The 15,483-nt window shown below is 41.9% G+C and overlaps 3 protein-coding genes across 3 annotated transcripts; 2 read left to right on the top strand and 1 right to left on the bottom strand.

Moving 5' to 3' along the window:
- Positions 1-287: 287 nt before the first annotated feature.
- Positions 288-1,566, top strand: EAF01_011546 (uncharacterized protein; the record flags this gene model as incomplete). The annotated part of the gene is made up of 8 exons (XM_038919804.1): positions 288-290; positions 355-382; positions 438-503; positions 610-649; positions 713-791; positions 851-1,167; positions 1,265-1,350; positions 1,427-1,566. 8 exons carry the CDS (start codon positions 288-290, stop codon positions 1,564-1,566), a joined length of 759 nt encoding a protein of 252 aa, XP_038764737.1.
- A 1,787-nt stretch (positions 1,567-3,353) lies between these two features.
- Positions 3,354-3,890, bottom strand: EAF01_011545 (uncharacterized protein; the record flags this gene model as incomplete). Its single annotated transcript, XM_038919803.1, has 1 exon — positions 3,354-3,890. The coding sequence occupies one exon, from the start codon at positions 3,888-3,890 to the stop codon at positions 3,354-3,356; it is 537 nt and encodes a 178-aa protein (XP_038764736.1).
- Positions 3,891-6,041: 2,151 nt separating this feature from the next.
- Positions 6,042-6,554, top strand: EAF01_011544 (uncharacterized protein; the record flags this gene model as incomplete). Its single annotated transcript, XM_038919802.1, has 1 exon — positions 6,042-6,554. The coding sequence occupies one exon, from the start codon at positions 6,042-6,044 to the stop codon at positions 6,552-6,554; it is 513 nt and encodes a 170-aa protein (XP_038764735.1).
- Between the last annotated feature and the right edge of the window lie 8,929 nt (positions 6,555-15,483).

The following is a 15,483-nucleotide window of genomic DNA, read 5'->3' as shown; positions in this document are numbered from 1 at the left end:
ATTGGTGGAAGTTCATACACAAGGATTAGTACAGGCTAAACTGATATGGTCCCAAATACAATTTATCATTTCTTTTTCTGGATGAAATGGTTCTATGGTACGGTATTAGAGCAGGGTGCAGCTCGTTTATGCATTTGTGAGCTGTTCTTTTTTTAGAGATAGAGACTTTTGTCAAGTTTTCGGTCCCGAAGTATCTTGTTGCTTTGTGCAAATCTTGAGACACTTCGTTCTGGTTCCCTTTGCTAGAGAATTGGGCAATTCGTTCGTACATGGCTTGGAAGATAGAGATGGTGAGTGCTTTCTAGGAAAGAGGAGAAAAGTCACATGCTGAGCGTATTCTGATAGACAATGCAGGCACCTTATGATCAGTTTATCCTGTTTGGTTGGTAGTATGAAGATTCTCGACTATGATAGTCAATACTGACATGCTGTGTCAGGTGATAGTATCACTCAGTGCTCAAACGAACCCAATGGATTTTCATTTGCATCTGCAATTCAAAATGGTATGATTTGAAGTCTTCCGTAGTGGCCAGATCTTGGTTATATAATGAAAGGCCCCGTCACAATGTTCATTCTAGAAGCACTCTCTAATGTTCCTAACTCATTCAGCATATGCCAGAAAACTCGACGTCATAAACAGAGGCTTTAGGTAGGTTCCCAAGCATTTCACCTACATAAAGATTCAAAACATTCTACTGATACACCTCGGAAGTGGTTATACCACCAATCATGCACTCGAGATACTCCCAAAATTCTTTCCTTCCCCTTCTCAAGCCAAAGTTCGTTTCTTGGTATGCCTCACTCCCATCTCCCATAGCCACTTCCACAACAGAAAGCCAACATAGATCAGCTCATCTTCTTCGGTGCCAATGATCTCAACCGTGGCCGCTCAACAAAGCAACATGTCCCTCTTCCGCAATTTGTTATTAATCTCAAAGCCATCATCTCCCACCCTCTCATTCGAGCTCACTCTCCGAAGATCATTCTTGTGACGCCGGGACCCGTTGATGAGGCAACATCTAGGATTATGAATATTGATTGGGCAAATTCGGATGAACCTAGACGGGTTAGTTGGACGATGGAGTATAGGGATGCGGTGAAAAGGGTTGGAGAGGAAGAGGGACTGGGTGTTGTGGATATTTGGAGTGCATTCATGGGGGCGTGTGAGTAAGTCAAGGGCCGGATAATTTTCCTTGAAAACTCTAGAAATTATGCAAGATTAGGGGGAACAAGAAGCTGTGAGCTAAAATCGATCTCTTTACAGGTGGAAAGAAGGAGATAATCCTGCTGAGATGCCAGGCTTAGAAGAAAATGGCAAGGACAAAAAGCTCACGAAATTGCTGTACGATGGTAAGTAACTCACCAACACCAACACCAACGATCAAAGGATTAAAGCGATTTGCGGGTGGACTGATCCTTGATACAGGTTTACATTTTAGCGGCGAAGGTTATAAGATTCTCTATAAAGAAGTAATGAAGTTGATTGCCGAGAGGTATCCAGATCAGACTCCTGAGAACATTAAGAATCCCATTAAGATGCAGTGGGAAATAGATATAGGCTGGTAGATTATATAGCTTCAATCTAGATTAGAGTCATTGGAGGTATAAGAAAAAAGATACCAATTTGATTATTCCTAATATAATTTTACTGGTCCCCAGTTTACTAATGTTAGGATCTAGCGAGATTCTCGCCTATGGCGATCAGACAATTACAGTATACACTTGCTGCCGCATACAATAAAGCACCCAAATCTGCCTGTCCAAGCGGGCTCCTGAAGTTAGTTCCTATGCAGTGGTCATATCAAGATGAGCCGATATGTCTCATTTTGTTCAAGCCATGTTGACTTTGCTATATGAAGGTATCCGGGAGCCTTTGAAAGATCGATTGGAAGGGCAGAGAGTATTTTTTAGAACGTGGAACTGTTGGTAGTGGTGGTACCGAAGCTGTACCTTTGACAGCGGGTCCCGCCTCTTTACCAGATCATTGTACCTGGGCAGACAAGTTCTCACGAGAGAACGCTGAAGAAAAACTTTCTGGCTTCAAATATGTACCAATACCTAGCTGATGTTAAATATGACTCAGATGCTGAGGAAGTGCCTGAAAAAGCACGGGATTTCATGGGTAGGATATCATACAGAAATTAAGATTCGGCGTAATTACTGATTAACATCGCAAGATCTTATCAGCTCATATGAAGAAAGCGAAAGTGCGGTTAGATATATCAAGCAATCAATTAGCCATTGTTTGGAACGCCACGAGTTAACACGCGATCGGGTGATGTTTCCAATCTCGTCCGCTGCGGTCGCAGCGACACGATGTTTTTCAACATTGTGATGGCTTACTTACGTGGGTTTGATGTTGGGCTAGAAGCGAAAGAAGAAATATCATTATGCTGTGTGCTTTTGCAGACGGGGAATATGGATTTGTGGGAGAAGAATGTGACGGCTGGGCCTAGCCTGGCATTGAGAGTAAAAGGAGCGACTGCGAAACACTGGATTTATACTCAAGTGTGACATGTACAGTTCAAATCTGTGTCTGGGAAGTATGCGTAAAAGTCTCGTGTGAAGATTTCGTAGACTTTAAATCTGGTACGTCAGGTAATGACGTTTTCTTACAGTGTAATCTGGAGGGTTGAGACACTATAATTCGCAATAAGATTTGATCTAGTAGGCTTCCCTTTGTACTGGACATACATAGGTCATAGTCGTTCCAGTCCAGCTCTGTCGCTATAGTGTTCACTGAAACCATGCCCCTTAACAACCAATATAGTTTAAGCGAGGAGATCGGGTGAGGATGGGATGATTATCAAGAATAACCTAGATGTCAGTGATACGGTGGTGAAAATTCAGCTGGAGAATTGGGATCGAGTTAGCAGTCTCTAGGCTTTTACCGCCGTGCAACCACTTGCAGACTTGCAACAAAACGTCATAAGCGAAAGGAAAAAAGGAAAACTTAAGTGAATTCTGCGGGGCTTGGACTTCAAGTAAGTGGTTTGATTTCAGGAGTGTCCTAAAGGACAATAATTGACTATCGGTCAGTCGCCTGGAAACAAACATCGATGCCCTCAATTTTCTAGCAGACGATGAGAGGAGAGTATCTTGAACTTTCTCATTAGACGTCATTTTATTGAAGTAATTTCACCCAGCCATTACTTCCTTGATTGGTGCATTCCGATATCCCCGTATTCAAACCATAATGTACACGTTAGACCTGCCATCTCCCAATGTTCAGATGCCCTAGCCACCTCGATCCGACCTACACGAATTTTCTTCATGCAACAAGACTGCCGAATGCCGCATTATGTATATATCTATAACCATTCAAATCCCTCCTATAATTTCACATTCTCGAATCAAGGTACACTAGTCCTCAACTGTACACCATGCCATCCCTTGATCTCCTCTCCCAGTATTTTATTAACCAACCTCTGTTGTTTCAACATATTCAGCCCCCTAAACTTTTCACTAACAATCTCAATCCCATACATACTTCCACATCCACCACTTATATCCTGCACCTGCAGTTTCGTGGGCGCAAGTTCGTTGTATAATAAACCCCAAATCTTCTTTTCTGCTTCGTCGAGATGAGATGGCACTTCGAGTTTATCTGTCGCAGCTCCATCTGCGCCTTCGCCTACGGTACCTTTGATTGTGGATGGAGAGGATTCACTGCTATAGAATCTAAGGCGGGCGAAAGATGATGAGGGGCAAGCAGCTCCGCTTCGGGCGAGAGTGCAGGGTGAATTGAATGCGGGAGAAGAGTATGAACGTATACTTTGTGCAGCGCGGGTGGCAGAGCTATGGAGGTTTGAGCATCTTGAAATCGAGGTGTTTGGAAGAAGGGTTCTGGTTCGCAGACAACGCAGGCCGGAAAGGACGAGATTTTCCATAATGGAGGGGTTATGGCTATTTGGATTCAATTGGATATTCGCGCTTGCTTTGAACGCGTCGATTGTAGGAGTGTTTGAATCTTGAATACTACCAAAGATTGTGGACTATCAATTGTAGATTATTGGAGTATACTGTAGGATTGTTGTTGTCGTTGTATGATAGTACTATTGCTATGGTTCAAATATTTACAAGTATATTTTTCCGAGGTTCATCAGCGTCATGGATCTTGATTAGTCATCACATCCCACATTCAACATGAACCAATAGGAATTCTTGAAATGTAAGCACGTCAAAGTATTCGTTTAATTGAACTACATACGATACGATCACAATCTATCATGATTCTTTGGCCACTTTGAATTCCGAAAATATATAGGAAGATTAAGCTAGTGCTTCGCCACTTGATATTTGGCATGTTTCTGGCCCTTATCAACGTATTTCACTGTGTCATCATGAAAAGTTGCGTCTAGTTCAAGTCCGGTCGATCTAGTGTTTGTCAAGTGAAAATTAATCCCCCCTAAGCCTTGCGCCTTACAGATTTAGTGCCGGTTTTTACTACACAAGTTCCTTTAGATGAGCTCCAGGAAGACTTTCAAACCTACGATTCACAAATAACGAATCTGGAATCCTCTTTCTCAACAGGGGGATGAACACAGTAGAAGTCTAGACCTCTCATTTCCTCTCTCTAGTTGGCGAAAGATCATCAATATTTTTTCATGCTTCTATAACCTTTTTGACCTCCCACCTTTGTGATTAAAATATGGAGTCCCACGGAGGTAGGGGGTTGGGTTTTGCGTGATGTAGGAATGGATAATTCCTGAAACATACATATCAAGCAAGTAAAATTGGAGGCTCGAATTTGAAAATTTTAAAAGCCAGTAGACAACTGATGACTTACCTCTCTGAAATTTTGAGTTTGAACTTTTCAAAGGCAAGTTTTGCATGACCTTCATCACTGGTTAATGAATTCTATCAAAAGTAAATTTCATCAGAACAAATATTGTCAAGTAAATTTATAGGTGGCTTTTCTTTATCTATTCACTGGTCCCCTTATTTGAACAAGCCCAAAGACCTGGAGCTGTGAATTTCGAAGTAATGCCAGTGGTGTGATATTTGGATCATGGAACTGTATGTTTCTGTAAGAAAATCAATTACTAGACGATGACCATGACAGGTGACACTGACACTAGAGCAACACTTGGTCTGAAGACTCGGTTTTGCTTGGCCTGAGAACTGAAAAGTCTATCAAGGTACCAAGTAAATCACCTGATTTTATGCCAAGAAAGACCTGCCTGCCATCGTAAACGTGGTGAAGTTTAAACTCTATCGAAATTTCATACCAGATGTTGGGGTTAATTGGACTAGTATATGACTCACTTCTACATATTTCAAGTTCTTGATAATCTAGATCTTCAGATGCTCGCATTACAGGAATTATCTATGTCACAATGACCCAATCACATAAAATGACAATTGTAAATCTATTCTAGAAGTCAAAATTGATTTGGAGGAAAGTGTAGCCCGTGTATATCATTACCTTTTCCTTAGCCAGATCATTGCATCAATGACAGCAGATCTTATGTTGGGAAGGCTTAACTTTCTCGTAGGCTAGAGCTCTGTACAGGCCAGTTTCCCAGATTCTTACACTACGAAATTTCTCCACACAACGGCTACCCCGTTGACCAAAAATGATATTAGCATATTTCCCATAAACTTAGCTCACGTTCAGATTTGTGTGATCTACAGGCACAAACACTTTTCCATTGGTCGAACTGCCACTCAAAACAGTCCGGATGTTTTACAGAGAGGACTGCGATTGTCTAGGGCGTGCGAATTTTTCTTCAGGCTTTTGTATTACTAAATTTTTACATTTTTAGATCCATTTGGATGAAGCTAGGTGGTTAGAGGTAAGTATACCTAGGTACCGACATTTTTTCGACTAAAGTCTAGCCCAAAAGCTCCCCAGATTTCCATTTGAACTGGGGAAGGGTCTATATATTCACGAAAGTTCCACAAGATTTGAAAACTTTTTTGATACTGTATCAGAACATCACTCCTATATCACAATCTTCCTATTACCTGTAATTAAAAGCCAATTATCTTTCTTACAACCATTTTTGAAGTCCCTGGATTCAATACAAACATTCACCATGACGAACTCGAATAACATCTTGCCCAACAACCAATCGATGGACCGAGAATACACCTCTACCAATATTCTCAACCCTGCCACCCCGCCCTTCTATCTTTCCGGGGCCAGCGAGAACTCTAGTGCGCACATCTCCACCACTATTCTCAACCCTGCCACCCCTCCCTTCTATCCTTTCGCGACTAGCGGGAATTCTGGTGCACCCGCCCCTACCACTTTCCTTAATCCGGCCACCCCGCCCTTCACTCCTTCCCCGGAGTTCTTTTTTAGAAGACTCCAAGGGGAGAGTATTGGCGAGGATGACTGTGGTTTCCCGCATTGTGGAGGGTTCTGTGAGCTTTATGCCCGCAGCGCTGCCAGTCGCGACAATAATGGGGTTGGTCAGAAAGCGAGCTCTCCCGCCGTCCAAGACATCGAGGAACTTGGTACAGAGTCTGGCTACGACGGCGGAAGCAGTTCTGAAGACGGGTTTCTAGGTGATGATGATACAGACTCGGAATATTCTTCGAGTTAAGATGCAAATATTGTTGGGGCAAGCCATCCTCCTGCAGCAAATCTTGTCGAAGGCCGACAAAGACGGCTTGCTTCTGGCTTTATATCATCCGTACATTTTGATCATTATTCTCCCATTACAGTATGCACTGTGTGTTTCTTTTTCTTGTACTATCAGCGACGGTTGAATGATTTCTCATTACCGTGTATAATTTTTTGTTTATTTTTTTCATGTAGCACCAGCGACGGTCGAATGATTCTTTCATTACCGTATATACCCTGTATGTTTTTCATGTAAATTAGTGGCGGTTGAATGATTTTCTCATTACCGTATATACGTATAGTAGTAATAGTAACTTCATAATCGACCCGTGTGTATATATCTTTTTGTGTGATACGAATCCTAGATAAATTAACCTGGGGAATTTTTCCAATTCTCAGGTCTCTATGAATACTATCATTGGCTTATTCTTCAGCTGTCATCAGTATCCATTCAATGACTGGTTTGATCCAATAATCTATTCTTGCACTCGCTGACATGAAATATTGTTGTAATCTTACAGGTTCCTTTCTCGCTACTGAACGTATATAGGTAGAGTAATGTTCATAATATAGTGACTAAATTTATAAGACTATGGAAGAGAGACTCCTTAAAGGGGTGCTCTGAGTTACTAAGCTATTCTAAGTAGTGGTCCATGAAACACATCAACATTTGCGAAAGGTCATAGTATTGCTCTGAGTGTGTATCCGAGTAATAAATACATCCTGCCTGTCATGGATAGATCTTGCATGTCCCCGTGATACGAATGCACTGATACAAGTGCAAACGGTTTAGGTCGAAACAACATACGGATTGACGACGGCAGTCTTTAACCATAATACATACTAACGAGCTCGTGAGAATTAGAGGCAAATTTACATCTCGCATAGCTAATGTCTCATCATTGGAACCGAATCGACTAAGTGTTATCGATCTATTTGAGCAGACTTGAGGCAAAAAAGCTTAGGTCAGATTCCTGCACAGGAAGTTTCATTGAGGCTTATAAACACGTCAGGGTCAGGGTCTTTCTTGGGATCTACATATATGCAAGTGTTGTATGCCAGAGTCACCTGCCTACTTCAATGCATGCAGGTGAGTCTACTTATTTTTCCGGGAAGGATGATCAACGTTTTACGACTGGCAGTCGTGCTGCCAGAGAGTATGCAACTTCGCCACCAAGAAGATCAGGTTAGTCCTCTTGGAGTTTACTATTGTGTGATATGTGTATCTAGCTTCGGAGTCGCATACTCATTATTTTCTAGTCGGACGAGTATGTGGAGAATCAAGGGACTCTGTGTCTTCCAATATTACATGTATGCAGGGTGCAATAGCTAGACGCAGTGAATTCATGTTAGCCGATTTGATTCCAGAGGAAGGGGGGTATTGTAGACCACATATCTTGACCTTACTAGATAGTAAGTCTGTTTCAAATCTTCATGGACTGATATCAATACCTACACAATCTAACTTCTTACTGTAATGCAAAAGTACGTCGTGCATATTTTTCATGTAGAATCATCAAATCGTATCATCTAGACCATCTCATCTCAACATATCAAGTGGGTATTATCATCTTCTGGGCGTCTCAAAACGCACTTTTCATTCATTGTAGGTAGCATAAAAAATGACTATTGCTTCCCAATACAACATAACGTTGCAGAATTCGTGTAGTCGCATATGTACGACCAGGGTACCTACATAGTGGGGCTCGCATAGCATTTCAACATCGTAACCCAACTTCCTTTTCAAACATGTAAAAGCCCAGAATAGCATAAAATCTCTTCATTCTCTCACATTTAATATTGAATGCGGAGAGACGAATCAAGGGAATCATATCTCACAATGAACACGAGTTTGGTTAGAAATGAATTGATGAACATGTGGGGTCCTACGTGGCTGCACATAGTTCACGTCTGGTTACGTGGCTCACCGAGCACGATCACGCTTCTGCACGTGAGCGAGGGGTGCAGTACAGATAGGTGGAGATAGAGATACGTGGTACTGTATATTGCTCATGAATTATTAACAAAGTGGTAGTACCGTAGTTTGGTGATATGTGCGTTGGGGATTTCATCGAGAACAGTGGTTTGGGCATGAAGAACTTTCTGGAAATGCTGGATGCATATCGACGGGAAATCTGGAGTCTGGAGTTCTGGAGAAGTAAGACATACGGGGAATGGGGTTGAGTGATGAGGAGCTGCAAGATATGAATATGTAGCTAATCTAGATGAGCCACAGTTTGCGGGTTATCAATACACCTGGCATTGTGACCCAGCACTGGTGATATTCAAGACTGAATACTGACTCGAACCATAAGTATCTTTCTCATGTTAGTGTAGTACTGCATCTTGACTATGAGATTGTTGTGTGCTAATTCGCTTATGCCTGTAGAGATTTTTGTACAGCAGGTAAACCTGTAGGATAATTAGCGCAAATGAAAATTTCGTGTCCGGGCAGCAAGACATATTGAACCAAGAAAGATAATTTTCGCTACTCCGTACAGACCAGTAGTTTGAAGTAAAGCTTATTCGCACGTAGTGGCGGCGAAAGGACAAGAGAGATGATTCCTTCACCGGCATAGAACTCAACATGAATTCATCCCAATTAGGACATGAATAATTCACTGGAGATCGATGCCCTCTTCGTTCATGGGAAACTATTCCTACCATGTCCATTGACCGTTATGATACATTTGGCATGATATGTTTTAGTTGCTAAGTCGCTAGCACTTAATATGTCGATTGGATATACCTTTCCCCATAGACCCTCCTTGCATCCGAGCCCAGACCCTGAATAGGAACCCTGTGCACTCTAATCTCTCAACCCCCTCCATTTCACTCCCACCATCTCATCATTGAACCTCGGTGCACAATTTACTTTCCATTCATCCATTTCTCTACGTCAATAATGCCCAAACAAGGAAGCTCTCGACATCATTACTGAAACTGCGATTCGGGTTCGCTTCAATCCAAGTCCACATCTCCTTTGATCAAGACTGACTGACATCATACGATACTTCCTCCTGTATCCACCCAACAGAGGATGAGATTGTAACGGCCACAGACCACAAGTTGATCAAATTGTGATATGCTCATACTGTACTAATCCAATATATCAACCAATCAATTCAGTTCCGGAACCCCGACACTTAGCCCCAAATTCTGGAGTTTGACTACAGCGCAATTCCTTCAGTAGAGCCACGTAAAAAGGTAGAAGAAGGTTGGCTCCGCGCGGAGTTTCGCTTGATGATACTGCGCGGAGATTAATCTGACATAGTAGGGTAATATCGATACGCATCATAATGCTATCGCTTCTGAGACTTTAGAGAACATGAGGAGGCCGGAGCACTCGGGTTCCAGAATGCTCTTCCAAGACTCTGTAAGGTCTCCGAGAATGTAGCGTTGTGTGGGCAAGGAGTGTTAGGAGATAAAATTGTCTTTTGCTAGCACTGTCTGTAGTCTTCTGGGGTGTCGAACTGATTAACCTTATTGATGATAATGATGATAACGAACGACACATCTTGCTTTATGATACCTGCGCTACATAAAATCAAGAATCGTTTTTATGCTTATCGGTCTAAGTACCTAGTACAATTTCCCCGCTCAACTAGTACCACCACGTTCACAAATGAGTTTTTCTAGTGCTGTCAAGAATGAATCGATACTGTATTACTAAAACAGACACAGCTTAATGCGGTTTCCAAACAAACGATTTCGTATCACTAGATCTCGTGTAATCTGCAGATAGTTTTCTTATTTTCTGATCTCAGATTTCCAGCATTTCAAACTAAAATGCCACTCAATATAAGGATTTTCGTCGCAGGTTTCCACGGGGAGGAGGGATTCATACTATATGATAATACCCACCTGCTTTCGCAGTATCTCTTATATTGGTGACTACAAGTGTCAACATCATACTATTCGATGGAATAGAACTATATAGGAATTGCATAACAATGCTTTGAACATAAATATTACGATTTACAAGTCGTGGATTTCTTTCCTTTCTTGCTCTTCACTCCAACTAAGGGTTTAATATTGGTCTGATTCCCACTTGAATTTAATAGGTTAGAGAATCTGAAAGTAGTTAACAAGTCAATAGTGACTATATTTTGCAAACAAAGGAACAAGGCACTGCGAACACTACTCTCAAAAACTAATATATATTTTGAGTTCGCGAGGAATGTATTATACAAAGTTTTCTCACAGAAAGTTCTGTAAAAATGAATTGATCTTCTTATTAATTTTTAATGGCTACACATCAAACTGATATCATACAGTTCTTCGTTTTGAAACGTTTCTATAATAGTGCAAGCGGTCTAGGGATAAGTGTCTCGTCCGACCTTTGTGATCCAGAGAAAAGAAAAGAGGAGAAGTAATCAGGATCCCAAGACACGCTCTGTAATAACGTATGCAGTGTATATTACAGTTATTAGAGTTTCAAATCGATTATCACATCTACTGATTTATATTATGAAAGTCGATCTATTGAGCACTTGGCATCCCTTTCAATATGAAGACCTGTCCTTTCGAAATTATTATCAAGGTAGATAAATCCACGTATCAGAAAAGCAGTCTCGAACTAATCGCCCAAACTACGAAATTCGAGAGGTTTCGTTTCAAAACTCGATCATCAAATTGACTTTACTCTACTTAGCTATTTTGCTTTTTACACAAATATTCAGAGTCGAGATAGTGTGCGTGATCTCGTATGATATTGACCTGTGAGATTGACAGCAGTCAGATGTTATATAGAATGGAAGCGAGACATTTTCAGAGTGAGCGGTAATCAATTCAGAATCAATTAATTGAATAATCTCATATATTTGACCGATTTTGGACATAGGGGGGGAAGGCTATAACTGGGTTCGGAAATCGTTTAGACAAGCGATTCTCGGTAAAGATGTAAAATCTTTCTATAAGACCAAATAGATGATGTGAAATTCAATAACTATAATTCACTACAATCAAATTGATCATCGGCGAAGGACATTATCGTAGAACTATTTTTATTTAATATCATCCCATTCCGAGAGCTCCTACATCCAGAAATAGCTGCAGTTGAGACTTACAAAGTTGTACCAAAGATGTACCAAACGAATCTCCACTATATTCCATTATTTGCCGTTCTAGAACATGTTGTTGAGAGGCAATTTGAAGTCGCTCGATGATCCTACTAAGGAATTATTGACAATTCATCATCATCTACTGTCATTTATTGTCTGATGTGTATTGCACTAGCAACTGAAGGTATTCGTTGCACGAAAAGCCTTCAATTTCTTGTTCATCCAAGAGACCAGTCCGCCACAAAAGCCACTCGGCACTTCTCCAAATTAAAATTATTTTGATCCTTCATTCAATCCACTCTTATTTTGACGCCCTTCTTATAAAATATTCGGCCCTTTCCCCAATGTCCATCAAACTTACTCCAGCTTCTGCACTTGCGTATATTCGGTCCTTTCCCCGTGATCCTCCATATTTTGCAAGTTTGTGAGCCCAACATTCACGACACCCCGCCGGCTCCGCTCACACTGTAAGATTACAATGCCGTATGTCCGTCTTGATATATCCACCCGAATCGATCCTTTCCCCGACTCGCCCACTATTCCGCCTCCCACTCCTGCAACAAGATCCGCTCCGCATGCCTATCTCACAAAAGCCAAAATATGACACACGGGAACATACATCCACCTGGAGAAAAACCAAATCGGTCCTTCGCCCAATACACTCAATCCCCAACCCAATTTCCACGGGCGCGTATGCCCAGCTGTTGAAACCCTCCATACCCACCGGAGTCGGTCCTTTCCCCAATACCTCTGTCATACATAAAACCGTTTTATCTCCAAACCAACTCAATCCGAGTCCAACCGGGAAAGTTGTACAGCCCGTGCCCAATTCGGGTGGAAATCGGACCATTTCCTAGTCACCAATCCCCGATCCTCAATTCCCTCTACCGCACGCTTCATATTCATGTACGGAGCACACATCAAACCCTCATTTTACTGTCTAGGAAAGAATAGGGTTAGGAGTTGAGGACATGCACCATTCAACATTCAAGCCCTGACAAAATTTTCACCCAAAGCTTGTTGTGTCTCGCAAAATTTTCCACGCTACAACCTTATCCCACTTTCGAGCCCTGGAATCTAAGGACTAGACAATGTTGAGTGCCTCACATTGCGTGGCTCCGCTCTCAACCCAATTGCCAAGTAATTTCCTAGAATTACAATCACTGGGCGTTCATCTCGTACTCGTGCTGCCAGGAAGTATTCCACACTCCACTCACAGGCACGTCCCACAAGGTGGTAAAATACAAGGTGATTCGTGGCCCATATTTAGGTGGAGTGTTGCATACTTTCTGGCCGCACGAGTAGTTCCCAGTCGAACGTACTGGCCGCTTTACGGCGTACGCGCGATAAGTGGTTTGAGAATTGATCGTAGTTTAAAGTCCGAGCGGGAAGCTTCAAAGTTGGTTGAACAGTGCACCGTTGATCTCTCAGCCCGCGAACTTTATTTCAAGTCTTAGCTGATGTCCACAATAGAAAATCAATAAAACATCCATAGACATCAAATTGCGAGCTTAGTGTCGTCGTTAGTGTTACAACCATAGGAGGTGCATTGAATGAAAATCATTAGCGAATTCAAATAGAGTTTCTGCACGCCCGTAGCTTGCACCCTTTCGTGGCTCACCGAATATCAAACATTCGGTCGGGACCGCCACTCTCTTTGAAAATCAGCATTTTCAGGGTCCATGTTATCTTGGTAATTCGATTGTTTCCTTGCAATTGTCTGGGCTGCTCTGTTTGGAAAGTTTTAAGCCACGGCTGTTTCTTTGGTGTCGAGGATTGGGTTACGATTGTTGGTATTCTGATTACTTAGTTAACGGTGGAATCTACTTTGACGCAGACGGGTTAAAGTTAAGGAATCTAGTCGATTTATCTCAGATGGGCTCGTTTCAATGACGCCCGAACCCTTAAAGCAGAGTTCGATAGCCCAAAACCCTTTTGGGAGGGCTGGCTCGGCGTCGACATCAATATTGTTATGTTGACTCAACACACTCAATCGGTGGAACAAAATTGACTCGCCAAAACTATTTTGCGATTGGTGGTTGTACTTGGAGCCCCTAACTAGAGGCGAGGTCATGGCCTGCAATCTCTGGTGCAACACACCGCAATTCAAACATTAATTTGAAAGCTAGGAGATATGTCTTTGTCTGACCGTTTAGGGTCTAATCTGCAAATAGAAAATATGTCCGCCTCTTACATTGTTTGTTCTCTTTGTAAAGCTATAATGAAGATCTTGGTGAAAGTACTGCTCTCATGCGCCTCAAAATCTTTAACTCGGCCTCACCAGATCAAAAATTAGATATCAAAAGGCTTCCCAGATCGCAATCAATTCTAAACACAGACTTCTCTAGCGTCGAAGATCAGTACCTACTACTCACCGTTGCGTTGATTTTTACCAAGATAAGGAATGTCTCACGACATTGTTTGACATATTGAATTGACTCTACAGTATCAAAGTTCTATTGCACAACATCCTTGACAGCGAAACTGTATCACTCATAGTTTTCTCCAATTCCTGCAAAATGCATGTAAAAGCAGTGGTACAATATGTATCATATATGCAATTTCAAGGTTGCGCTTGTGTACACCGCGAAAATGCCATTTATTTTTCATCCTACTTGCTGTTTGGTTATATCCACAGCGATAAGAGCGTTTCACCCCATGCAGAGCGTTTAACCTTCCGTTTTGAAGTTTGTTTGCAGAATTAGAGCGTTTACACCTATTGATATTGAATAGTGACAAATTTGATATCGATTTTGAGGATATCAAAGGGGACGACATGATTTCGGAACATTAGAGCCTGGTTAAAGAGCTAAGATGTGATTGTACGTGTCATACAGCAACGGGGCTACTCAAAAGGAGCGATCACAAGATCAGCTCCTTTTCCTGATATGTTTTTATGATGAGCACTTGGGGGTTAGGGGTGGGGGAAGGGATGACGAGGGGGAAGTACTCTAGAGTCAGAGTGGGCAGGTTGATGAGTGGAGAGGAAATTGTTTCCCCAGATTATCACATATCCGATTTACATTATCCAGACTGCAGCAGTAGTATGTTATCAAGTACGAGACAACCCCACCAGCCCCCCTTCTCCCCACGTCTTAATAAAGGGGAGAAGAGATAGATTATCAGCCGTGCTTCTCGAATAAGGAAAATTGAAGATATATTGTTTTTAGCGTCGTGTAGACTAGTACACAAGAAAACATTTAAATGACCCTACTTCCTCATTAGGTCACACAAAGAGGTATCTTCGATGCCCCAACTGATCGCCCCTCGGGGCTAACAATATAAGGGTCCTCGAAGCTAGTTGCTATATCAGAGAGATTACATGAACACTCGGGTCCAAACTCAGTACCACGCCTTTGAAAAGTGATAAGAATTTGATACTATACCAATAGGGCCCTGAGAATCATCGGATGGTTTCTTAAGATTTGCTCTGTATTCTCTAGAACTGATAGTGACAGCAGTAGTGGAAGGCAAAACCTTCTTATTTTATGCCCATTATTATCTCGAGTGAAATCAACATCCATCATGATTATCAATACATCAGTCCATTAATCACCCCATGCCAATGATTGCCAGTTAAAGCCCACAATAATTCGTGCAGATGTGCAGATCCAATCACATGCGACATGACTAGTCACTTGGAAATATGCACGTTTGTTAAAAGCACTGGATATAAGCCTGTTCTAGATGCATAGCCAAGTTCCTAGGCATTTGACGTGATGAAACGCCATGATAAGAATTTCAGAGACTTTGGTACCGTGACTTGATCAAAGTCACGGTACTCGGGGTACACGAGAACGTGACCTTCATCTCATCAGGACCAGGCTTACATCTTACGATAATCCA

The sequence above is a fragment of the Botrytis porri genome, assembly GCF_014898465.1.
Source record: "Botrytis porri strain MUCL 3234 chromosome Unknown BPOR_022, whole genome shotgun sequence".
Classification (NCBI taxonomy): Eukaryota; Fungi; Ascomycota; class Leotiomycetes; order Helotiales; family Sclerotiniaceae; genus Botrytis; species Botrytis porri.
The sequence above is the reverse complement of the archived record's forward strand: the minus strand, read 5'-3'. Positions and strand labels throughout refer to the sequence as shown.